We start from the raw sequence: 25516 nt of genomic DNA, 5'->3' as shown, positions 1-25516 counted from the left end.
TATTAAAGCAGGCATTAGTACATTTTTTGTGTGTGTGTAGAACAAGAGCAAACAATGTACAGATATTTATAATGATTCCTAAGATTCCTATGACTGTAGTGTGGGGTCTGCATGAAACACTTCCCAAGAAAAAAACATGACTTTTGTATGTACAGGGCACTTTCTAAATCCTTGATTTTGTCAGCAGCTCTTTTGCAGGCATGAAATTCTGCCTGATTTCAGCATGACTGCCCTTGTTCCTCAGTGCTCCATGTTCTCACATACTAATGCATATTCTGACTCTCAAATGCTCCACCAAAATGCTTGGTTTTTAAATATCTTCCCATTTTTTCACATCACGTCTGTGTGTGTGTGTGTGTGTGTGTGTGTGTGTGAATACTCTGTATTGTTTTTATTCACAGAAAGAACCAAGCACATTAAAAAGAATGAATTTTGTTGAATGTAGGTAGGAGTTTTGGCCAATGAAAGTAAGTGTGCAAATTCTGTAAGAGCACGAGCAGTCTATTTTGATTTCTGTAAATGACACTTCTCAGAGCACAAAATTCTAATTGAAAAATAGAAAGCGACAAAACATGCCCTGAAGACAATTTTTTCCCACATTTTTGTATCAGGTAAGTGTTTTGCTCAGCCACGACACTGAAGCCCACCCCTCATCGACGCTGGTGAAGTTCCACAAATCAGCCCGTTTTCCATCCCGGGCGCCGGACGGAGGCAGCTCCCATGGTCCCGGCTCTCCCGCTCCCAGGCACAGCTCCTGCGGCACTGACTGCCCGACACCCCCGCTGCGGGTCCCCTCTCCGGCGGCGAGTGACGCGGGCCGGCCCTGCTCCCCGCCCGCCCCTGAGGGGGCAAGAGGCACGGCGGGGCAGCGGCCGCCCTCCGCCGCCACAGCCGCGGCTCGCCGGCCCAGTGTGGCACTGCCGCCCTCTGCGCACACCCCCCATCTGCCGGCCCCGCATCCGCCTCTCCCTGCGCCCGCCTGCCCCGCATCCGCCTCTCCCTGCGTCCGCCTGCCCCGCATCCTTCTCTTCCCCGCCGTCCCGGCCGCCTCCGGCATGGCGCAGGGGGAGCCGCGGGCCGCAGCGCCGGGGGCGCGGGTGTGCGGTGTCCATGCCGGGCGGCCGCTGGAGCTGTTCTGCGAGGACTGCAGGTGCTGCGTGTGCGCTCTGTGCCCGGTCCTGGGCGCGCACCGCGGGCACCGCGCCTGCCTCCTGCCCCACGCCGTCCGCCGCACGCAGGTGAGTGCCGGGAGCCGTGGAGAGAGGGTATAAACCGGGAGCTGAGCCAAGAACTTCCTGGTTTGGTTTTATATCTTGCCGGTTTTCCCCTCGTTTCTGAAACTTGTGCCGCTGAGTGTTCCTTTGCCAGGGTGTGATGGCGGTAGCTGTGAGTATTAGTGAATTGCCACAGTACTAAGCCGATCTTCAGACTTCAGCCTTGCTTTGCTTGCCTTATAAACACCTTGTGGAGTTCAAGGTTTGTAGGCTGTGTTGACTAGCAGAACAAAGTTTCTGTACTTTCTGTACTTCAGCAAGTGCTTTGTAGACCCCATACAGACAGGGTCAGCCTGATGCTACTGCACAAGGATATGGTTCGTGCACGAGGAGAAAGAGTTAATCAGTCACACCCAAACGTCCCCAAAACAGGTGTATAAATCAGGGGACAAGGAGGAAGTGGCTTTGACTGTTAGGTCACACGCAGCAGCATTTTATCCGCAGACCTTGTACGTGGAATCAGAGGAGTGTGGTTGCCCCAGAAAACGTGTTTTTATTGCCAGACTGGAAGTACCTTTGACAGAAACACAGATGCCTCAGGGGCAGGGGAAAGGTAACTTCCGCTTACCCTCTGCCCCCACCGTTGTAGCTTGCTAGATCACAGTGACTGTCTATGCAGAGTTCTCTGATAACTCCTCTGGGATGGGAGCAGGGGTTGTTGTGGGTTAACACCAGTAGGCAGCTAAGCACAACACAGCTGCCTGCTTATTCTCCTCCCTTGCCCAGTGGGACAAGGGAAAAGAAGAGGAACACTAAAACCAAGAAATTTCATGGATTGAGACAAAAATTTAATAAGAGAAAGAGAAGTGGAGGGAAGAGAAAAACAATGAAACTGATGCAAAGGCAGATACTCACCAGACAGTTCCTGAGCAAAAGACAGCAAACCCACCTAGACACCCCACTTTCAGTTTTACTGCTGAACATGATGTCATATAGTACGGAATAGCTCTTTGGTTAGTAGGCGCCATCTTCTGCTTGTGTCCCCTCCCAGCCTTTTGTGCACTCACAGTATAGTCACATCTGAAACACGGCACCACATGGGCTGCTATGAGGAAAACTGACTCCATCCCAGCCGCAACCAGCCCCGCGGGTCTTCTCTAAGATTTTTTTCTTCATCCCAGTGTAGCTGTCCACCAAATATCCTCAGGAAGATTTGCAAGCTTGCCAATACTCCTGCTTGTGCTTTGTTTTACTTGGAGAGCCTGCCAGGAGGCTCGCTGGGGCCTGCATGCTGTGGTGCTGAACTTGGGAGACTTAAAATGCTGTAACACAGAGGTTTGATGTTCAGAAGCTTTATTTATTTATTTATTTATTTTTATTTTTTCAGCTACAATTTCAGAAAGTTCCTTCCTACTCCTTTTGTGATATTTTGGAGCAGAGTTACTTAGAGGTTTCCTACAGAAAACACTAGGAAGAAACAGTTCCTACCGAACTTCCTGCTTGGAAGTTCACACAGATTGTGAGCCAGTACACAGGTCACGATAAACCCTTGTAGCATTTTATTGCATTTCATGTTAGAGAGCATTACAAGGGCAGAGGGCTGTGCATTAGGCTGCCACAAACAGCAGCACAGAGGTAAAACCATTTAAGACGTCTGAGCGATGCAGAGCATGGCTGCTGCCTGCTGGTATGCTTTCATCCAAAGTGTCCCTCTTGCACTGGGAACTCACTACAGTGTTGCTTTCCCTTCAGGCCAGAGCGGCAATGTGTGGATGATACAGGTGTGCAGTGGCAACCTGATCTGAGGCAAAGTAAAGTGCACAAAGCTACAAGCTCTGCTGCTACCCTGGGGGTCTGATGGACACAGGCAAGCACGTGCTGTTGATAAAGAGTTGTCTCTGCGCGAAATCAGGAAGTGAGCAGGGTAGAAACTTGTACTCCCACGTGACCCTCTATCCCTAGGCGGTTTCTGCTGACATCTACTGGTTTAGGGATGCAGAGATTTTATGCACAAACTATCAATAGTTACAGCCTAAGAGACGGTATTTTGACTAGTGATTTTGTTTGCTGGGAGCAGTTATTCTGTATAGCCCTTGTGATGTGACATCAGCCAGGCAGCAGTTCTTCCACTGAGAATCTTCCACAGCTCTTTCAGCAAATCCTAGCTGTGAGTGCTGAGAAGAGATGGGAACTGTTGTGTGAGGTCCATCAGCTGCTTCATCCCTGGAGCAGAGGTTGTTTAATATAGTTGAGAAAGACACTCCCTGTGCTCTTGAATGCAGCACACAGGATCACCATTCTTTGCAACTGGTATGTGTTCTGTGAGCCTGACTGGAGCTAGGAGTGTCATCTCAGAAATCCTTGCTTTTACAGTGTTTAGACTTGAATGAGTTAAGGCAATCCCTAAAGGAAGATTTTTGGAGTTGATTCCTCAGGGTTAATGACATGGGTTGATGTCAGGGTCTTCAATCGTTAGGAAGGAGTTCTTTCATGTACCTCTGTAAAGAAGGTAATGCTTAACCAGAAATGCTTGGGGATTGATGTAAGTATTTGCATATGGTCACTGTTGTGAGGGTGTGAGTGCACAAAGTGATGTGTGTTACTAGCAAAGAAGGAAGATTGTCTTTTTCTCTGTGGTCTTTGTCAGCCTTTTAGGAAGGGAATGAGGTGTAGGCTGCAAAATAAACTAAGGAAGGCTGGTATCTGGTAGAAGTCCTGAATCTTCTAGTGGTGTGGAACTCTTCTGGTTCTTCAGGGACAAGACTGGAAAACTGTGGCTGGAATAAATAGCATGTCTTTCTCTATGCAAGAATATTTATCTGCTTGCATGGATGTATCTGTGCCAAGGGCCTTCCAGATGCGGAGTCTCTGGCTTTTGCTTGGAGTCCATTTTCTTCTGACTCTGTCATAATCCAATGACAAACTGCATGTGTTTTCTAAGGAGACACACGTCAGAAATGCAAACTGTTGCTCATGAAGCAATGCTTTATGCTCTGTTTGTCCATGCTGCAGAGTGTAAATGCTGTGCTGCCCTGGGGCTGTTGCAGTGAACTGGTACATGTGCATGCAGATGCTCTTGACTGGGTCTCAGCTGCAGAAGAGGACACTGATAGCAGCTACAGCTGGAGCTAGCTTACCTGGTATTTACTGCGGGCCTCTGTTTTAGCACCAGTGTGTGGAGACTGCAGGGCAGCATTGACTGTATCCTTCATGGTACTAATGACAAAAATGCATCAGCAGGTACACCAAGACTGTTCAACCTGCTGGGCAGAGGGCAGCCAATTTCAGAGGGCTGCAGGTGAGAAACTGGAGCAAGACATAAGCAGAACATTGATTATGCTGTGCTGGGAACACCACAAGTGTCACAGATACTGTGACTGATAACCAGCCATCCTGACACAATTAGCTGTTGTAGACATTCAGACTACAGCATCACTGTAGTGATAGCTGGGTATCTGATTGGTCATTTATACACTGGGAAGCATCCTGAACATTGACTGAATTTTGATTCTAGATGGAGCCTCCCACCGATCCTCTAAATAAAAGTACTTACTTAGCTGCCCTTCAGCTACTAAATGCATTAGCATGTAGTCTGGAAATGCACAGCACCACATATTTAAAGATGAAAATGTTTTTTTTGCTTTGGATTTCTCTGTGCCTTAAGAAGGTGGTGCTAATTTGCACAGCTCTCAAACCTTAACAGTATAACCACCAGGTGAAATGCTGAGATCCTTATGTTTCATCACTATACTGGCATTAATAAGCCTCATTAAAGTCCATTCATTCAAGAGTTGTACCTTCCAACTCAGAATATTCTATTATTCTATGATTCTGAAACAGAGTATTTCAGTGATACACCCCCCTATATGGAAAACAAGCTGGATACTTATTTTTGTTTTTTTACAGATGTTGTTACGAAACAGTGTTTTATTTTGTTTCACTGCTGTGTAGGAACTGATGGCATTGTGCTTGAATCATCTAGAAGAGAGAAAAGAGCAAGAAGCTGGCAACAGAAGGAACATAGTGCAGGCTGTAAATGATGTGAAGGTAAAGTGTGGTTTCCTTCTCCACTGGATGGTAATTTTCCAAGAGGTGACATTTTGTTTTCTCTGTAACTATTCAAAGACCCAGACACCTACTGCTTCTCAGGAAAAGAGTGTATCCCCTGTATCCATCACAGTATGTTACACTGTCAAAGGGAGAGAAGAGGAGAGTCTCCAAAGACCTGGTCCTCATTCCTTGATCAGTTTAACACCTCTGGAAGATCAAGGCTGAAATTTTTGTGCAGAGGAATAGCAGGTAGCCTTAGCTGCCTAAGTTATTCTGGCTTTACTAATGTATCTTGCATTGCACTGAACTGCTTTATTGAATTGCCTGGATTCAGAGTTGACTAAACACAAGAAGAGCTCTGTTGATTGTGTCTCAAGGACGGGAATGTGTGCTAAGCTGCACCTCATTTATAGAGCATGAAATTACTTTTGCTCTAAGGAGCATCTGCAAGCAGTTCTTTTACAGAAATGTCAGTAAGAGCCTGAGGGGGCTTTAGAGACTTGGTTTAATGTCTCTTTGTTTTGGAGGCTTTCTCTTCCTATCAGCTACTTCTCTCTAGCTTGCTTTGAAAGGGGTCAAAGTCTTGCTACTGAAGGACCAGATCTACTTCTTGTTGCAATTTGTACCCCGTTAATTCCAGCTGAAAACAGAATTTACTGCACAAATAGGCATCTTGGAATCTTCCCTCAAGCTTTTCCATCCAGACATCAGCAGGTAAACCATGGCTGCCCTCTTTTAAGTGGTAGACATAAGTTTCTGAAGAGATGCAGAAAATCAGTAAAATTCAACCAAAATGTAGCACTGAAAGCCTGAAAGAGAAATGTCTGAAATGTTTATGGTCTGTTGAGCAGGGAGGAGACACTCTTCTGCTTCATCTATAGGCACATGCTGACAGGATCAAAAGGCAGCTGTCAGAAAAAGTGACAGAACTTCAGTTACTTCTTCGGGAAGAAGAGAGTTTGGCAAAAAACTTCATTGATGAAAAGACTCAGCAAGCCCTGGGAGCACATGATCAGCAGTTGGAGTCCTGTCAAGAACAGCTTGCAGCCCTAGAGACCCTCACACTTCAAATCAGACAAATACAACAGGACAGTGATCCTATTCGTTTGCTGGAGGTGGTATTGTATGGTCTCTTTCTACCTCTTACCCTGATAGCCCTTGGTAAATTTCTCTAATGATCTCTTCTACAGATCCTTCTGTATGTAAGCAGCGTCTTTCTAACTGTTTTTTAATTTGCTTTGTGTTGGTGTTTTGGTAAACAAATTTGGTTCCTGATTTTTGAGCTATGAGGTGTTCCTGCTATGGCATTGATTTCAGGTCTGTATGAAATTCATGTTAATTTTAAACAAATATGGAACAGACAGATATGTGTCTCTTAATCTTGAAGACAATTGCTGTATCAAGTCTTTCCTTGTCCAGTGTAATATGAAGGTCTGAGAAAAGGCAGGCCTCAGGAAACCTCAGGAGGGAAGTTAAAATATGTAATTTACTTAATTGCAAGAAATCCTAATCATCATAAGCAATAGCCATCACTTCACTGGAGGGGGCAGCACTTTACTTTTTGCCTACAGATAAACATCAGCTTCTCTCTCCTTCTCTCTCCTAATGATCTTCACCTTCCTTTGGAAGGGTGGTTATGCCCTGATACAAGCCAAAAGATGCCGTTCATTACAGGATGATGCCTCTGGTGCATTTTTGCATCCTTACAATGTGGCAGACTTGAGTTTCACAGCAATGTATACTTGAGTATCCATTGCTGTGATATGGCCCTGGCATTCTGCTGTGTGGGCTAGCAACATACCTCCACACAGGAGCTGCTCTTCATGATTTTGTGGTGATCTTCTTGTGGGGGAGGTTGGATTTTATTCTTCAGAATGCTTTTAAAACTTAGTGGTTTGACTTTGCCATTGATGGGATTTCCCACAAAGGACCCTGGCCAGGCTAAACCCATTTCCATCCTGGAGGGATCTCTTTTAACCATGGCTGTTGGGTTCTCCATGTCTGGAGTGGCCACTGGCTCCACCGGCAGGAGGCGGTAATGGGCAGGCTAATGAGCTAAAAGGCAGGCTGAACTCAGCAAGGCTTGCCTGTTACGGCCCATAGGTTTACCTAGTGATGAAGCTGTCCTTGCTCTGTGGTGTATGGGAGCTGGGAGGGAAGAGTCCTTTCATGTCACAGTCTCTGCTAATTACAGCATTTGGCTTTCTGCCCTCAGAACTACACAGCAGTTGAGAAGGAAATTAAGGAATCCAGCCACTTGTCAGAAGAGTGGCATCCAATACCTCTCTCGTTTGAACACTTAATTAACCATTATAAACACTTCATCAAAGTTATTCAGTCCATTCTGGAGAAACCATTGGAAGCCCGGCTTAAAGAAGGTACCTGGGAGAGTGCTCTGGATTTTGCTTTCTTTTGCTCTCTTTGCAAATTAAGTGTGCTTTTAAAGTAAGAACAGGACTTTTAACCAAATCATCTGGAGAAACGGAAGTGTTTGAGGCATGGGTACTCTTTTCTGACAGCATGGGTGTAATGCCTCTATAGCAGTGGTGATTTACAAATGTAAGGGGTCTCTCTTCAACATTGAAAACGATCTTTGGTTTGTCTGCTGCTTTTTTCCCCCCCAGTTCTATCAGATACTTCAATACAATTTACTGTAGTCCATCACACTTACAGAATGTATCTATTCTCTGAGTTACTGTTGGCATTGTAAGTGCTCTGGCACTGGGGTACCTCTAGAATTTTAAAGCCTTTTCTAATTAATGTACCTGGTGATTTGCCTCAGTCTGAAAAAAAATGATGATTTTTGGTAAAGATGAGCTAACGTGTTTTATTTAGAAATCCTTTTGTCTTTGAGCTATTTCATCCTTAAGTGACCTTTGTCATGATTAAGGCAAGGAGTTTTTCCAAATGGGACACAGAGCCACGAAGCTAAATAACCACGGGGAAACCCTGCTGCTCTTTGAGTGAGCAGGCAACACTGGCCATCACATTTCACCCAGCTGCCTTTTAATAATCCCTTGTCTGAGAATTGCCACTGAGAAGAGAGTAGCAGGTTTCTGGGGCAAATGGTCAGACCTGATCTGAAAGGCCACTGCGGGATGTGTGTAGGATTGCTAGAAAGCATTGTGGAGGTGCTCTGCAGCAAGCATCTGCAGCTATCTTCAGCTGCCAGACTGTTTTCATCTAATAGGGGCTACTTTTTAAGGAATCAGGCGTGATTACTTGGAGTTCTTCTCAGTTGCGTAGTTCTTTGGCAACACTAGTCCAGCATCTCCATGCTATCCAAAGAACATAACGTTAAAAGCATACAGAGTGAGTATCCCCTCCCCCAAAAAAGTAACATAGTTTGTCCATGAAGTTGGAAAATGATAGTTGAAAAACTGGCAGACTCCCTAACCTGCCCCTTTTCATCTCTGCCCAGATGTTTTCAGTAGCCTGAATCCCACTGCAAAGAAGGAGCCTGGGACAGTGCTAAAAACCATGACTCCTGTTGATCGGCTGCTTTTCTTAAAACGTAAGTATGATTATTCTGGAGTCCTAGAATCTCCTAAGCTGGAATGGACCCACAAAAATCACTACTGTCCAACTTCTGGCCCTGCACAGGACCATGTGTCTGAGAGCATTGCCCAAGCGCTTCTTGGAATCTGTCAGGTTTGGTGCTGTGACTACCTCCGTGGGGAGCCTGTTCCAGTGCCCAACCACCCTCTGGGAACCTTTTCCTGATATCCATCCTAAACCTTGCTTGACAGAACTTTAGACCGTTCCCTCCGGTCCTGTCATTGTCACCACAGAGCAGAGATCAGTGCCTGCCCCTCCTCTACCCCTCACGAGGAAGCTGTAACTGTAATGAGGTCTCCCCTCAGTCTCCTCCAGGCTGAACAGACCAAGTGACCGTAACTCTCTGTGTACAGCTTCTCCTTATCCCATCACCATGAGTGACCCAGATTAGGAATGTGTGGAGGCATAAGTGTCGGTGCCCTGCTGTGATTCCCTTGGCTTGCCTTTTGCTGTCCCTACCTAGTCTCCAGAGGTGTAGGCTGTGGCTCTCTGAATCCTAACCTTAACCCAAATGGCAGCTTGGTGCTGCAGCTGAGGTACCCATCACACTGGTGGCCTAGATTAGAAAGGTGTGGAGGCAGCAATGTTGGCACACTGCTTTATGTGCTTGGCATACATTTTCCAGCCCTGGTGTCCCTGGAGCTGTAGGCTCTGTGGCCAGCTGAACTCCATCCCTACCTAATGTAACATTGGTGCTGCAACTGGCATCCCCATCACAATAGATAACCCAGACTTGAAAAGTGTAGAGCCGGCAATGTTGGGGCCCCACCTTGCTCACACTAGAATGCCTTTTCCAGACCGTGTCCTTGGACATTGGGATTTCTGTCTGAGCCCTAACCCTAAGCATAAAGCAACCTTGGTGCTGTGGCTGAGGTCCCCATCACCTTGGTTGACCCAGGTGTGGATGCAGCAACGTTAGCACCCTGTTGTGATCCCCCTGGCATGCCTTTTCCAGCCTGCGTTCCTGGGACTGCAGGCATTCTGACTGTCCCAAGACACTGCTGCCTCTAGGCTCCTTTGCAGGTGTTTTATAACTTGGACTTCCAAGGGTCATGATAAATGTAGCAACTATGTTTACGGCTTTCACTGCAGATGCAAGATCACCGACCTGGGAATATGACAGCATTCACCCGAGACTGAAATTGTCTGATGACCGTCTTGAAGTAAGCTGTAGCTGGAGGAGAATATTTTACCCCTGTGGTCCCCAGAGGTTCGACCAATTATGGCAAGTGCTAAGCAGAGACGCATTCCTTTCTGGGAGCCATTACTGGGAAGTTGACCTGCTTCATGCTGGAGCAGGATGGTGGATTGGCGCAGCCTACCCTACCATTGGTAGGAAAGGAGATTCTGAAGCCTGTCGACTTGGCTGGAACAGAGCATCTTGGTGCCTTAAGAAGTTTGATTTTGAATACTGGGCATTTCACAAGGGAGAGAGAATCCCCATCCTGATAGAGGATGATCCTGATTGCATTGGCATTTTTCTAGATTACGAAGCAGGAATCCTTTCCTTCTACAATGTTAGTGATGGCATGTCTCATTTGCACACGTTCCGCTGCAAGTTCACAGAACCAGTTTATCCAGCCCTGAGACTCTGGGAAGGGTCCATTAGAACATGCAAACTAACATAAGAAACAAAGCAAAATAAAGCCTACTATTTCATGCTTTTTCTGTGAATGCCACTTCAGCAATTATCTACACGAATTCATCTCTGTTGTATCAAAGTTGTAATTATGATGCTTTTAGTAAGTAAAAGAAGTTCAAGAAAACCAACTGTGACTTTTAATGTGTATGTATTTTTCAATGAGGAAAGGTGATCTTGCTTTTATAAATGATGTTGATGTACCACTGGAAGTGCCACATGTCCTATTTTTGTAGTTCTTTCAACTTTTAAGAATAAGTTCAAGAAAACCAACTGTAATTTTCAATGTATATGTATTTTTGAATGGGGGGAGGTGATCTGACTTTTATAAATGGCATTCATGTACCACCCAAGGTGCTCTATGTAATACTTTTCAACTTGCAAAATGGAAGAAGTCCAGTTGAAAGATATTACAACTTACTGGAACTTGGATATTGACTTTTAAAAAAGATTTTTTTTAATGAACTCCCTTCCCTCATCGGCCTGTAGAGGCTGCAATTGTGTATGGCAACAGGTTTAGTTTGGTTCAAGCCTCCAAGATTATATATTGCATATTGTTATCATCAACAAGATCAGATTTGGATAATAAATGCACTAAGTGAATTAGCTCATATTTAAGTGTAATTTTGGAAAAATCACAGACTGGCATTGACTGTTGGAAAGGTCCCTTCTGAAGTGGGAACTTCTGTGGTCACATTTAATAGCCATTAGCTGGTCTTACATGTGACAGAAACTCTGAATTGGACTTCTGGGTGGCCCTATTCTTCCCACTGAGTGGAAGCATGAGAAATAGCTGTGTGCAACCCCTAACAGACAATGAAATGTCTGCAGGGTTCACAGGTGCAATAAAAACACTAGGCCAGTGGTGCTTTTGTACCCCATTTATCTTTGTGTCCAATCCGCAATATTCACATAAAACTAGGAGACACAGCTTGCAAGTTCTTGTATATGGATATTTCTCCCCCCACCAATACTTTAATTAAAGTCCCAGAAACTTCTGGAGCCTTTGCTTACAGCAGTCTCCAGGACCAGCCCTGTTAGAGTGAAAAACCACTGCTACTTTAAACTGGCCAGGTAATCTTACAGTGTTCAAATACTAAAGGCCCTGGAATCATCACCAGTGCTGACAAAGGCAAGGTCTGACCATAGCTGGAAATGCAGAAACAAGAGCTTGTTTTATAAGCTAGATTTATTTTTCAAATTTGAAGTTTTAAAAAAAATCTTTTAACAATTGAGTAGTTTTTTAATGTAAAGCAAGCATACTCATCAGTCACAGCTCACATATGGTCAATATATGATTCAACCTCTGCTTCCCCATTTAAAGATATGAATAGAGTTTTCTCAGAATTGCACAAGGGTAAACATTTTGAAAGAGCTCATAGGTACATAAGCACTCACCACCAAATTTAAGATACTTCACCAGCTCATGACCAAAGGTAGCAAGTTCCAAGTAACCATCACTAGCAAATGATTCCACCACAGAAAAAAAGCAAATGAATTATACCAAAGCAGTTCTGTGCTAAGCAAGGTAATTGAAGAATGACTGGTCTGCAGCAGCTGCTGCTGCTATACAGTTCCCTACTGGTCCAAAGGAAAAGCAGCAGGCGATAGGAGTGGGATTGCATTTCTTACTTGAAAAGTGAGAAGCTGGGATGCAAGAGTAGAGCACACAAAAGGTGCACTGACCATCATGCTGAAGCATAGTGGTGTGATGTAGTCAGGCAATCAGCCTCAGCCATCTCACACACCAGTGTTGAGAGAAAAACCCCAATGCAGAGGATTTGCTGGTTAGAAAAAAAAAACCAGCTGCTCGAACTTCACCAGCATTTGGCTTTACCTGAGAAGTTGCCCCCCAGGTCCAAACAGACATCCAAATGCTCTGCAGAATTGACTTCATATTCCAGACTTCACTCAACTCGCAATAGATGCTTTTCACAATTTCTGAAGCATAGGTTAGGCTCTGATCCATCTCAGATTTACTTTTCTTCCCTGCTCAATCTCTCTGGCCTGCCCTTTTGCCTTTCAGTTCACAAAAGGCTCTCTTGCCCCTTAAATGGGACCTTTCTAAATATCGAGTATGCTTCCTTTCCTGGTACTGTCTCTTCAGAACCTAGCTTTCTCAAGAAGCCATTTTCCCACAGAGTGCAGATTCCTGCAACCACTGCTTTATCATGACACTTTTAAGGCTTTCATCTTAAAAAAAAAAATCCATCCAGGTTGCATTTGTAATTTTCTGTTCAGTGTATGTAAACTTTCACTTATCTGTATTCAACTCCAACTGAAGTTGTGCTATCAGAGGGGTTAGGCAAGTGGCAGAAAAGAGAGGAATATCAAAAGATACAGAGCTAGAACAATTCAAAGTGTAGACAAAATTCTCATGATTTACTGTATTCTTAACAGAAAAGGGAAACTGGAAAACAGCAGAGTGTGGTATTACATTTGGCAAAACTCCAAACTGATCCAGGTTAAGTGAAATGGAGAAGAGAGGATCATGGTATTTTCTAGGCACAATACTACACAGTTTCTAATAAAATCTGTATAATTTATATCCCCTTGTTTCTGAAATGTCCTGCGAATAAGAACCTGAAAATTCTGTTTGCATCCTCATAATTACACCACTTTCTTCTAATCTGCCATGCTGCTATACTTAGATACGTTGTGCAGTACTACACTGAGAAATATGGAGTGCTTTGGTTTAGCACTTCACTTTTTTTACATGATTATCCACTACTTGCTCAGTGATGGTTTCATCTTCTTCAATATTTCTTTTAGTCTTCTGGCCCACCAGATCAAAGATGGATTCTGGGGGAAATCCCTTAGGCTCTCCCACCTTCACCGTCAGCATGTCAAGTGTCAATATTGCACCTTCAGGAATTGCCACTTTCGCCACTACTGACTTTCCCAGCTACAGGGGAGGAGGAAAAAAATGTTTAAATTAAACACATTGCTAGGATTAGTCTAACAAAAGAAGGTAAAAAGTATTTTGCAGTTATTTGAGAACAGGATGTGGAGAACTGTCCTCTCCACTACTTATTCCAAATGAAGATTAAGTTAGCATGGAAGCTTTCACTGTAACCAGGCTGCCGGGAACATGCAGATGTTTCCTGAAACTGGACAGTGGCTCACTGAAATTTTTCAAAATCACAGTGGAGAGAATCTGATTAGAACAACTGGTATTTCAGCTTAGTGTAAAAGCAGCTCACACACAATCACGGAGACATATTACTCCTACTACCAAATACCTGGCACTGGTGAGGTCAAGTCGTCCTGTGCTCAGTTCTGGGTCTCTCGCTACACAAAGGGCATTGAGGTGCTGGAGAAGGTCCAGAGAAGGGCCACAAAGTTGGTGAAGGGTGTGGAGCACAAGTCCTATGAGGAGGGGCTGAGGGAGCTGGGGGTGTTTAGCTTGGAGAAAAAGGAGGCTCCAAGGGGACCTTATCACTCTCTACAACTCCCTGAAAGGAGGCTGTAGCCAGGTGGGAGTTGGTTTCTTCTCCCATGCGGCAAGTGACAGAACAAGAGGAAATGGCCCCAAGCTGTGCCAGGGGAGGGTTAGATTGGATATTAGGAAAAATTTCTTGTCAGAAAGAGTTATCAAGCACTCAAACACTCTAGAACACGGAAGTGGTTATGATCCCTGGAGTTATTTAAAACGTGTAGACATGGCACTTAGGAACATACACTAGTGGTTGGAATTGGCAGTGTTAGGTTAGTGGTTGGACTGAATGACCTTATGGGTCTTTTCCAACCTAAACGACTCTATGTTTCTTCTCAACTTAGGTAACCACTGGATGATAAATATAAAACTCTATTATAATCAAAATGGCCAACATTATGCAGTGAGAAATTTTTTAAGTGCAGAGGCAGAAACACTACTGCAATAAACAATTTGCAAGCTATTTTTCTGAATATGGAGTTATTAGCTAGAGAACTAAATTAGCTGCAGGTTTACACAAACCAAAATCAGAAGTTACCTTTTCATTGCAAGCCATTTCACAGGGCAAGAGTTGTTTGATTGGAGAACCCATTGCTTTTTCCACAGTACGGATGGCTTTCACTAGCTCTGCCAGTTCATTTGGCTCCAGAGATGCTTGGTGGTCGCTTCCTTTCCATGTTTTGTCAAGAGTCACGTGGCGTTCCAGTACTTTAGCACCCATAGCAACAGCTGCCACTGAAATGGCTATGCCAGTTTCATGCCCCGAATAGCCAATGGGGATATCAGGAAAAGCTGACTGATATGCCTTAAATCATGACAGAGTGGGTCTGAATTACCAAGGTAGCAGTTTCAAAGACAAAGCAAATTTTACAGTGATAACTGCAATGGACAAATACTGTGCCATTAAACAAGCAGTTGGTTATGCAGAGAGTGCAACTTTGTAAATTCAAGAAGTCACACTGCATTACCAATCACCACGTTCCAAATCTGACTAATATTATCAATAGTGACAAGAAAAAGGAAGCATGTCCTCCTCTACAACTTACGTTTCTCCTTTTAATTCAGTTCTGCTACTCAAGGTCTTTGAAGCCTGTATCAGTGTAAGTAATAGTATCCTATTTTCATCCAACAATCCAGTGGATTGGCTGAACTTAATCCAAGAGTTTTCTTCAACATTGTATTTAAAATCTGAAGCAATCTTTTAATCCATACATTGAGGACAGTCACCAAATTCTAAAGGCAATTAAAGGCAACTATGCGGCATTCTATTAAAAATAATATACTATGTGTGCATAAATCTAAGATAGTGCTTGAACACTGGTCAGTTTGGGAAAACTTTCTTACATCAGTATTTGGCATATTCAAATAATATTTCCAATGAAAGAAACTATACTAGGGTATAACCAATTTTCTTCACTGCTCTGATAGTCACATGAAGTTTCCCGTCTAGCTCCCTATTTAGAACTATGTTCTCACTTCACGCACCTTCTTAACAGTAACAGTCTACATGATTTTTCTTTGCACAACAGAGCACAGGGTTAACCTGTTAACTACATGTCATGTTTTCCTCTGTCAAACTGTGAATACTCCAGCAATATCCTTTAAACTATTCCTCAAAGATGAGTTCTACGAAAAAAAGATCCGGTGGATATTTTTACTTCAATGCTTGCATTGTAATTTAGAGGAACATGAGACATAACTCTCAGAAATGAATTCCAGCATGCCTAAGATCTGGAAGTGTTTCTCCATAAAAGGGCACAGCCCTTCTCTGCTATCCTACCCATGGCATGCTCTGGGTTACTCACTGACCGATATAACACGGAGATTGACATCCTCTGGCTGAAGTGGGTATGCGCTGGTGCACTGCAGGAAGCAGAAGTTTGGATTGATGGGCTTCACAATCTGATAAACTTGATGCATTGTGTTCATCGACTGCATCCCACTGGAAATCACCATTGGGCGACCTAGCCATTAGAAAATATGCACAAGTTTTGTGCTACGTCCACAAGAAACCTACCCAATATTAAATTAAATTCTTTAAGTACAGTAATTCAGTAAAACTAGTAAAACTAGAAAAGAATGCTGGGTAAACACTTTTTTTTCAAAGTCTGAGGGTGAGTTTCTTTTAAAGAAACTTCAGATTTTTTTCCCAAAAATCAATTGGAGGAAAAATCTAATAACTGAGCTACAGAGAAATGGTGATGTTCACCAAGATGGCTCAAATAAAATGCTTACCTTTCTTGGCAGTCTTTTCCAAATATGGAAAATTATTTGTATCTCCTGATCCTACTTTGAAAAATGGAACATCCAGTTCATGTAGAAATTCCACAGCCATCTACAAGGAAAAAAAAAATCACTGTGTTTTAACACTCCACTTCAGGTGGATCAAGGGATAAAGAACTACTGTGCTTGGAAATAAGCAACCTTTCAAAACAGCAAACCCAAAACTTGATTAAACAGGTAGATATTATGGACATCTCCCCAAAAACTACTGCTCCTGAAGTAACATTTGCTATCCTGACAGTATTGGTTTCTGATTTCCCTCCAGGTGAAGTATCATTATGGTGTCTTCTTTCATACTTCTACTATTTTTGTGCAGGTTTTTGACTAGGATCACTGTCTCAAGGCAGTCTCTGGCCTCCCACCACAGCAGGTCACACCAGCTGTACATTCTGCTGCTTAGTTCAAGTGAGCTCCACCTCAGCTTAAAGACGAAGTTGCATACCACGGCATTCTTGCTTTTTTTCCTTTTTTTAAACACTATCAGAGAGAGCAACTACCTGCAGATGGGAGTTCGCCTGTTGAAAAAGAAATGTGTTACAAGCATGCACACTGTCTTCCTGCCACACACATCCTGCAGGTCAGAACTATTAAACCACACAGTGTTTAAAACTACAGGCAGGAGAATAGATTTGCCACACTGAAAACTTGTATGAGTGTATTAAATAAGCACTAGGAAAAAACCCAAAAGTGCCCAAAAAGGGAAGTCCAAAATGAGTTTGGTTTTAGGAGAGATACTAGACAACAAAATATGCCGAAGCAAAGACTATAAAACCGTTTATTCAAATGCCAGTTAAACTCTGCCTTTGTCTAAAAATATGTGTGCTATATTGAAGACAATTCAAGAATTATTAGAGGCTCTCTGAAAATGGGTATTACATCAGTAAGTGGCCTTTTAAAAATTAGTACTTTATCAGAAGAAAATTTAAATTCCAAACCTATCACAGGCAAGAGGTTATTTAAAGCCTCCATTCGCCTCTGGGGAAAATAACGGAATAGTTACCTTTGTCCCCTGTCAACCACCCACAAACACTTTTAATTTCTTCAGCTCTTTCCTTGTTACAGTTAAATTTACTCAGTGCCAGAGTAAGAATGCTAACGTCCAGAAGAGAATCACATCTTATTCAGTCTAATTTTTCCACCATCAGTATGATGGAGATTCCATTTCTTGTACCTAAGACGTATAGCATCTCTTTAATTTAATAATAAACTATTCAACATAGTTTATTCAGATGCATTGTGCATAAAGACAGTGAGTACTCTCTATTAAAAAGGCACAGATCTTATCCCAGGAGATGGCAAAAAATTAAATATGACAGGTAGACCTTGTATCTAAGGCCACTCTTCATTAGGTAAATATCTCTTGAAAACCAGCAGCTTTTCTTTAAGAGATTCAACAACCAGGAAGCAATTTCAAGTAACAGGAATGACATTAAAGGGAGTGGTTCAGTGAGATCCTGCTTTGTCTCCAGTACACACTGGAACAGAATAGATAAAGAAGTTATTCATAGCCTTTGTGTTTATTTCACACATCACTTCATTAGTTTCCTCATATAGTTAAACACAAAATTTAACCTCTTTGACATAGCTGGACTTCCAAAGATTATATTAAATTTACTGAAGTTAATATATTCTGAAAGATTTATTATGTTAATTTATGCAATATTTTCCTTGAGTTCCAAACCCCTGTCTTGCAAAAATGCCACCAGAAATCTTAGCAGCTGTGTAATGTAATTAGTGCTCAAAAAAGAAGGCACAAACATGTATCAGTTCTGTTTATTAGCTGTACAAAGGAGCACAGCAGAGAAAAAGAGGGATTCCAGCAGCAGAAAGTGATCTTAGCTGCTGCCTGTGAAAGGTGTTCTGTGTTGCACTACAGCCTTTAGAAACCAGAGGTTTTAACATCAAAGAAGGAATGTGGGGGTTTTTTTTCTCCCCAAAGGCACATGGGTCTTTAAGATCCCAGATAAAGAAGTCCAAGACTCCTGGGTTCATATACTCCTTTCTTAAAGGAGTGCACGTTGCTCAGCAGGTCTTCTGGACTTGAAGATAGCACTAAAAGAAACATCACTACACTCTCTTTTCACAGATCTGTTTCAGAATCCATGGCACTGAGCTATTGCTACATACACAAAACATATTTGTCTATCATCAGACTAAGTGGGAGAATAAATTGTAAGAAAAGAAGAAAAACACTGATATATCAGTAATTCCTCTGATTGCAAGAGTGAGACAATGAACAGATCACCTCAAGGACTAAGTAAATCACATCCTAGTCTCATCCTGGATATGTCTACTTGCAGAAACTCAGGGACATTGCTGTGCTGGCCATATGCAAGAGTGGCTAGCTTACTTCTTGTAGGGTCTCTTTCAGTTTGGCTCTTTGTATTTTCTAGGCCTCAAAGAAAAGTAAAACAATCTATACAATCTCTCATTTATACTGACGTTCAAGTGTTACCTGACCTTTCCAGCTTACACATTTCAATTTTATGTTGCATTTGTTAATATTGTCACTACCATCATTCTGAGGTAGGCAACATGCAACAGTTACAAATACACGTGTCTTAAGGGGAAACAGCAGCAGGAGTTTCATGGAGTTGTGAAGCTGGTGACTGACTGTTCAAGAGCCCACTGGCAAAAATGAGTAAATGATTCAGGAGTAACAGGGCAAGGTGCTGAGCCTCTCCATGAGATTAGTAAAAGAAATAGGGGCATAAACATTTCTGCTGCTTAGAAACACCACAGGGGTCTAGTAAACAACAAGGAAGGAGGAAAAAAAAAGAGGGAAATATCAGGGATTAGAAGAAAGGAATCTGGTTTAAATACAGAAGGAAGTGTGGTATGCTTGAAACCAACACTGGAGTGCAGTCTGATTGCCATCTTGATCTACACTCTCAAAGCCTCAACTGTTTATGAATATCAAAATGAAGCCTTGTCCCTAATATTACTTACTGTGTGTAAGTATCTCAGCACACATGGCAAGTCTTCCAAAATATTCAGCCATCTACTCAACCATTACAGAGACACAGGTGAACTAGCAAATTACTCTAGGTCTCTTAGAAATTCATTGTCCGTATATTCTCTTCATGTAAGAACTATCACACCTAAGTAATACCCAACAGACACAACAGCCAGACTCCCCTTGTCATTCCAGTATGGTTTACATACCTCATCCATGCCGGAAGCTGTGAAGAAAATGCCAATCTCCTCTGCATACTTCTTTAGCTCTCTATATTGGTCATGACTGAACTCCAAGTGGCGCTTATGCTCCCCATAGGTCTTTCCCCAGGAGTGTTTAGACGTGTAGGGCCTTTCTAAGGCTTTCTTGTTGAATTTGTACTCCAGTTCACTCTTCTGGAACTTAGCACAGTCTGCTCCACAGTCCTGCAAGACAAGCTGGTGCACACTGAGTGGAAGTGCAAGTGAAACTGCACTCATCCTAAGTCTGAATGCAAGGAGTTAGCAACTGATGTGCCCATCTGTTGTGGAGTTTTCACATTATCATCACAGCAGTCACAGAAATGGTAATGAACACAGAGTGACTGTGGACCTACACACACACAAACCCTTTTATTTCAAAGTGCCTATACATTTCATAGAGCAGTAGTCTGGAGAGAAATCATAGTAAACCTACAAAACTACTTAGTCTCTTGCTATGCATGGCGCTTATTCAAGAGTTGACTTCTGTGGTGTTTTTCCCAGATTAGCTGTCACTGATAATTTTACATTAAAAAAGGACACAGGATTCTGCGGAACAAGGAGTATGAATCTGATTCATAGAATCATCAAGGTTGGTTTTAAGATCATCCAGTCCAACTATCCACCCAGCACCACCACTGTAACCCCTAAACCACATCACCAGCACCAGACACCTCTTGAACACCTCCAGGAATAGTAATTCATTTGAAGTCACACAAACAGTGAAGATGTATACTCATTAGAGCAGTCTGCACTTACACCCCAGTCACAGAACTAAATACACCATGCCCTGAGCTGTGATGATGTGCAGTTTTCTATCTAATGGATGTAACACCGAATTTCACAGGAGCTTGGCTGTCTTACTGAATGACACAAGTGTTACTGTAGTAAATCCCTAATGTCAACCAAGTCAAACTGGAGGTTAATTAGAGATGGTTCAGCAGCTGCCTGATACTTCCCAAATTCCCCGTGAGCTCCGGCCCCACCTGCGGGGCTGCAGCCATGACACAAGATCACAAAATCAACTAGGTTGGAAAAGACCTCTGAGATTATCGGGTCCTTGAGGTGACCGAACACACTCTGTCAAAACAGACCATAGCACCAAGTGCCACGTCCAGTCTTTCCTTAAGCACCTCCAGGGACAGCGACTCCACCACCTCCCTGGGCAGCCCATTCCGATGTCTGTTCACCCCTTCTGTGAAGAAATTCTTCCTGCTGTTCAGCCTGAACCTCTCCTGGCACAGCCTGAGGCCATGTCCCCTCACCCTGTCACCGGCTGCCTGGTAGAAGAGGCCGAATCCCACCTGGCTACAGCTTCCTCTCAGGGAGCTGTAGAGAGTGATAAGGCTCCCCCGTGAGCCTCCTTTTCTCCAGGCTAAACAACCCCAGCTCCCTCAGGCGCTCCTCACAGGACAAGCGCTCCAGACCCTTCACCGGAGTGAAATGCAAGGGTCTTCCTGCAGACACTCTGTGTTCCGAATAAACCTCCCGCGCGTCCCCCGGCCGCGCCCCGGCGCTCTCGCTCAGCCGCCTCCCCCCGCGCGCACCTTAGCCATGCGGATCATGCGCTTGGCAATGTCCAGGTCACCCTGGTGGTTCTGCCCGATCTCGGCGATGATGAAGCAGGGATGGTCGCCGCCGACGCGCCGCCCGGGGCACAGCTCGAACTCCCGAGCCATGGCGAGATGGCGACAGCAGCACCGCCCGCCCGCGACTGCGCCGCCGCTCCCGGCCCCGCCGCGCCTCCTCCCAGCCGCAGCCAATCGGCGCCTCCCCCATTGGCCCGCCCCATGGGCCACCTCCCGGCCGGCAGGGGGCGCCGTGGCGCTGCGCCCTCAGCGCTGGCCGCCCTCAGCGCTGGCCGTGCCGCTCCTGCCGCGGAGCGATCCCCGCGGCGACATCGGCACCGCCGCACGGGAGCGGCTTCCCGGGAAACACACACCAGCCGGGAGCTCCACCTGAGAGACCCTTACTGTGCATTGATAGGGATATATCATATGCACCAGATCCATGTGCTTCTTGAAAACTTACAGGGGTGGTGGCTCCACCACCTCCCTGGGCAACCTATTCCAGTGCCCGACCATCCTGACAGTGATAACATTTTTTTTTCTAATATCTAGTCTGAATCTCCCCTGTGTCATCTTAAGGCCATTTCCTCTTGTCCTCTCACTGCAGACGCAGCAGGAGATACTGACCCCCACCACACTACACCCTCCTTTCAGGAGCTGTAGAGACTTGGTTCAGACAAAACTTTCAATGATACATGGAAAAAAATGGTAAAATGTAAAGCAATGGCTAAGGCCGCTTCTGAGACTATCTTACTCCAAAATCCTCCTGTGACAGACATGAAGATACACTTGTGACATTCTGGGCCTATCTGTTAGATTTTTAATGGAACTGAAAATCAGTAATTTCAATTGTTAGGATTTTGCGGTACATGTCTGGTGTTTGTTTGTTTGTTTTATCTGATTGTTTAGTTTTGTTTTGGCGAGGGATATGAAACTGACTTGCATCTCATCAACACACAATGTTAGCACCAGATACTGCAGTTACAGTACAGCCATTCTTTTTGCTGGTGTTGGCTGTTCTCCCAAGGGAAAATTGCATCCTTCTGAGAGATTGCAGTGACTGGCTGAACACAACCAGCAGACTCTAAGCTGTGTAGTACTACATGAGAAATAGCCTAAGAAATTCCCTTAATTTCAAATCAGAAATGGCCTTGGTGAGCGACATACTGCAATATGCCAGTGGCTCTCAAAAAGGATGCTGTCTTTTACAAAGGATTGAATTTTGTAAATTATGGTAAGGACACAGTATAAATATTTTTTTTGTGCATGTGTGACTAAGAATTGCAGACCACATAAAATGTTTGTATCTGCATAAACCCAGCCAATTCTCTAGAAATAGGTCAGTTGTCTGAGACTGTCTCATAGACGAGAAACTTTCCTGACAACAGAATTCATGCTAATAATTTCTACTGGTCAATTACATTGACTAGAGTCACAGGTGGATACAAATGCAGGCATAATTTTTTTAGGGGTGCTGAACGACTGTTACAGAAAGAGATCTGAGTAAAATACAGTCCCTATAAAAATGGTTGCATTTATGCAATCGGTAATACATACTTCATGTTTTTATGAAAATTTTCCAGAGAAAAAATAAAAGGTTAAAACTATGCTGCAGGTATTACTGATATACCCCCTATGGGCTATAACAGCATAATTTCAGGAATTGCATAGAGTTGAAAGCCATACTGTAATCTGTTGAATTTTAGGATACTAAAAATTAACTAACAATTTATTAAAACACCTGACATTCAATATTGGCTATGCAAAACAATTTGTGAATGTAACCTTAATACTGCATGCATACAAACACTAAGAGTAATTATAAACAAAGTTTACCCCAAAAATTCGCTGATTGAAAAAGCAGCTCACTAAGGGTTTCTTAATTGTAATGCCTGAAAGCAAGCCTCTAATAAGCTATGTCTCACTGGATTTTAGTTTACACTTTTGTATACCACCCTATGAGACACTTCTCCAACTAAACTACATGGCTTGAGGCCAAATGCCCAGCTTGTTCCTTGTAGTTCCTTAGGTGCTCTAGGTTCTTCCTGCACAAACTGTTTACCACCAGCTCCACAGAACAGACACACCCTTCTTTCCTGGGGCAAGTTCCTTGTTCAATCATCAGGTAAAGAAGAAGGAAAAAATTGCCTCCAGAACACAGGTAATTAACTTCTGGAATAATTTTGCAATGACAGAATAACACTTTGCATATTATAGCCCAAAAATGATAGAAGATCCAGCCCCTGTGCTTTTAATTATCCAGTGCTTTTAATTATCCGGTATTAAAGCAGTAGAACTGAAGATAAGACAAAATGCAGTTTTATATACATATATATATATATATATTTCTAACATAAAGCGCAGAAGTAAGAAACAAATAATAATAGTACAGAAACTGTGAACTATTCCAACTCAGGTAGTTTTGTACTCCCTAACACTTCCTAATGAAGGTCTGGCCACACCAATTCCAACATTGTATTCTAAGAAACTCTGTGCTCCTGTGTGATGCCTAAAAACCTGGTTCTGTTGCAGGTTTGTCTTTTATTTCAGCGGGAGAGCCAACTCAGCCTGAGGATTTAATGGCTGTATGTACAGACAATAATGAGAAGTATACATAGAATACAATAGAATACTTCCATCTGGAAGGGACCTACAATGATTATTTAGTGCAATTGCTTGACCATTTCAGGGTTGATGGTTGTGTGATTGTCACACTGATAGTTTTCACACTAGGCAAACTGAATTTATGTGCAATAATGCTTTATTCAGGAATTACCGCTTGAGACAACAAGTACATGTAGTTTATGCACTCAGACATAGACTTGTGTACAGCCCTAAAACTTGACTGGCACGATAAAAGATGTTTTAAGATTCTTGGTCCTTGAAACAGGTAATGTGCTTGCAGCTTTGACATAATTTGTAGGAAGAAAATTCCATGATGATCCAGTAATGACAAACATTTGCCAGCAGCAATTCCTTTCAAATATCAAGATCTAGCACATTTTGAAAATGCTTGAGTTTATCAGTGAATTTTAATTCTTTGGTCTCCTTTCCTGGGACTATATACTCTGCAATTCTGGGGGTATTAACTTCCCATGGCCACCAATTTATTTGTCTTACTCTTCTGTTTGATTGCTTCCTTGTCCTCTTTTTTATGTCTAAAGCAGTGTTCTCAGCGCTTAAGATTATAACTCCTCAAGAACCAGAAGCTGACCGCCGGTGAGATGTTTATACTCTTGTGGCCTTTGTTTCCAGCCTGTGCACGTATTTTCAAGGTCTCAAGTATTACCCCACGCTTAAACTCCACATCATAACAAAAGACACCTGGAACCCAACTTCACTTTGCACTGAGTAAATTCACTCAAGCTGATAACAAACCTAACACCCCACCAGTTCTTATGGCCTTGCAATGCTAGCATTAGGTTTCTTATTAGCAATGACAGTATAATTTTTATTGGGCCATCCAGACAATAGTGACAGGCAGTACATCTCCTGGTGGTGACAGCAAGAATTTGATTTCTGCAGATCTTCTTTATTTCAGCCCAGCATATGAATTTTAGTTTCCACACAGATTCTGACAAGCTAAGAAGACCAGCATGTTTCCCTTTTGCTCTGACCAACTTTCTCATGCAGCTTTGAGAGCAGGGCTGTGTATTGTGAATGAGTCCAGCATGTGCTAACTGTTCAGTAAATTACAGTAATGGATTGACTTTCACCAGGTCTTGTGGAGTTTAAGTAACTGTTTAAATGGCTTCCACAGGAAGAAGTGAGAGGCCAAGATTGCACACAATATTTGGGAGGGGTGGCTGGGATGATGTGAATGAGACAACTGTTACTGACAAAGAGTGATTAAGAGTTACAGAGGCAGGAAGGGATTCAGAAGGGGAACGATATAAGGAGAAATTAGGGAATAGTGACAGAATAAAGTGGTACTGGCTGATACTGGGCCAGTGGATTGCTGAGAATGCTGTGAAGCCCAAAAGCTGAGGAGCATAAGAAGCTGGACTGAAAGCTGGGGGATAGGGGAACTTGAAGGATACTGGTTTCATGAGAAATGCTGCTGGAAACAGCAGCTGAGAGGACTGAGTCATGAAACTCAAAAGAGCCTTTCCCTAGTGCTATGAGGAATATGAGACAAAGGGAGCTAGAAATAAGGGGTCTGCATGACAAAAAGGCAGATGATGTTAAACACCATCTTTTTTTCCTAAAAAAATCACAAGTGAAGGACTATGATCCATTAGAACATATTCAAAATTCAAAAAAAGATTTACAATTTAGCTAGAGGCCTACCATCAGTATATTTTCTCTCTCCTTCTGCACAGCTGTCTTCTCTCCTTCAGTTATTTCCTGAGCTGAAGGAACAGAGATCTCTATGTTCCAACCCTGTGTGTATTACTGGGATGCACTGACTTGCAGTTTTTGACTTGACAATACACATGATTAGCGCTATGACACAAAGCACAGGTTTAGGGCTATACAACCCTCAAAGGAGAGGGCCTACTAGTTTAAAGATTTTTCAGTTGTCATTTTTGCCTCGTTTCCATACTTAATGAACAGTCAGTAAAATATACCC

General features: G+C 43.3%; 2 protein-coding genes across 2 annotated transcripts; one reads left to right on the top strand and one right to left on the bottom strand.

Moving 5' to 3' along the window:
• Positions 1 to 1055: 1055 nt before the first annotated feature.
• On the top strand, positions 1056 to 10501 carry TRIM14 (tripartite motif containing 14; the record flags this gene model as incomplete). Its single annotated transcript, XM_082301215.1, has 6 exons — positions 1056 to 1238; positions 5166 to 5261; positions 6146 to 6379; positions 7480 to 7642; positions 8686 to 8778; positions 9915 to 10501. The coding sequence occupies 6 exons, from the start codon at positions 1056 to 1058 to the stop codon at positions 10448 to 10450; spliced, it is 1305 nt and encodes a 434-aa protein (XP_082157341.1). The 3' UTR covers positions 10451 to 10501.
• Positions 10502 to 11705: 1204 nt separating this feature from the next.
• On the bottom strand, positions 11706 to 21056 carry NANS (N-acetylneuraminate synthase). Its single transcript, XM_082300868.1, has 6 exons — positions 20923 to 21056; positions 19346 to 19561; positions 16133 to 16232; positions 15707 to 15861; positions 14436 to 14702; positions 11706 to 13366 (listed from the first exon to the last, which is right to left on the bottom strand). The coding sequence occupies exons 1-6, from the start codon at positions 21052 to 21054 to the stop codon at positions 13157 to 13159; spliced, it is 1080 nt and encodes a 359-aa protein (XP_082156994.1). The 5' UTR covers positions 21055 to 21056; the 3' UTR covers positions 11706 to 13156.
• Between the last annotated feature and the right edge of the window lie 4460 nt (positions 21057 to 25516).

This window comes from Coloeus monedula (genome assembly GCF_965178545.1).
Source record: "Coloeus monedula genome assembly, chromosome: Z".
Lineage (NCBI taxonomy): Eukaryota > Metazoa > Chordata > Aves > Passeriformes > Corvidae > Coloeus > Coloeus monedula.
Note: the sequence above shows the minus strand (reverse complement) of the source record. Positions and strands in the feature narration are given on the sequence as shown.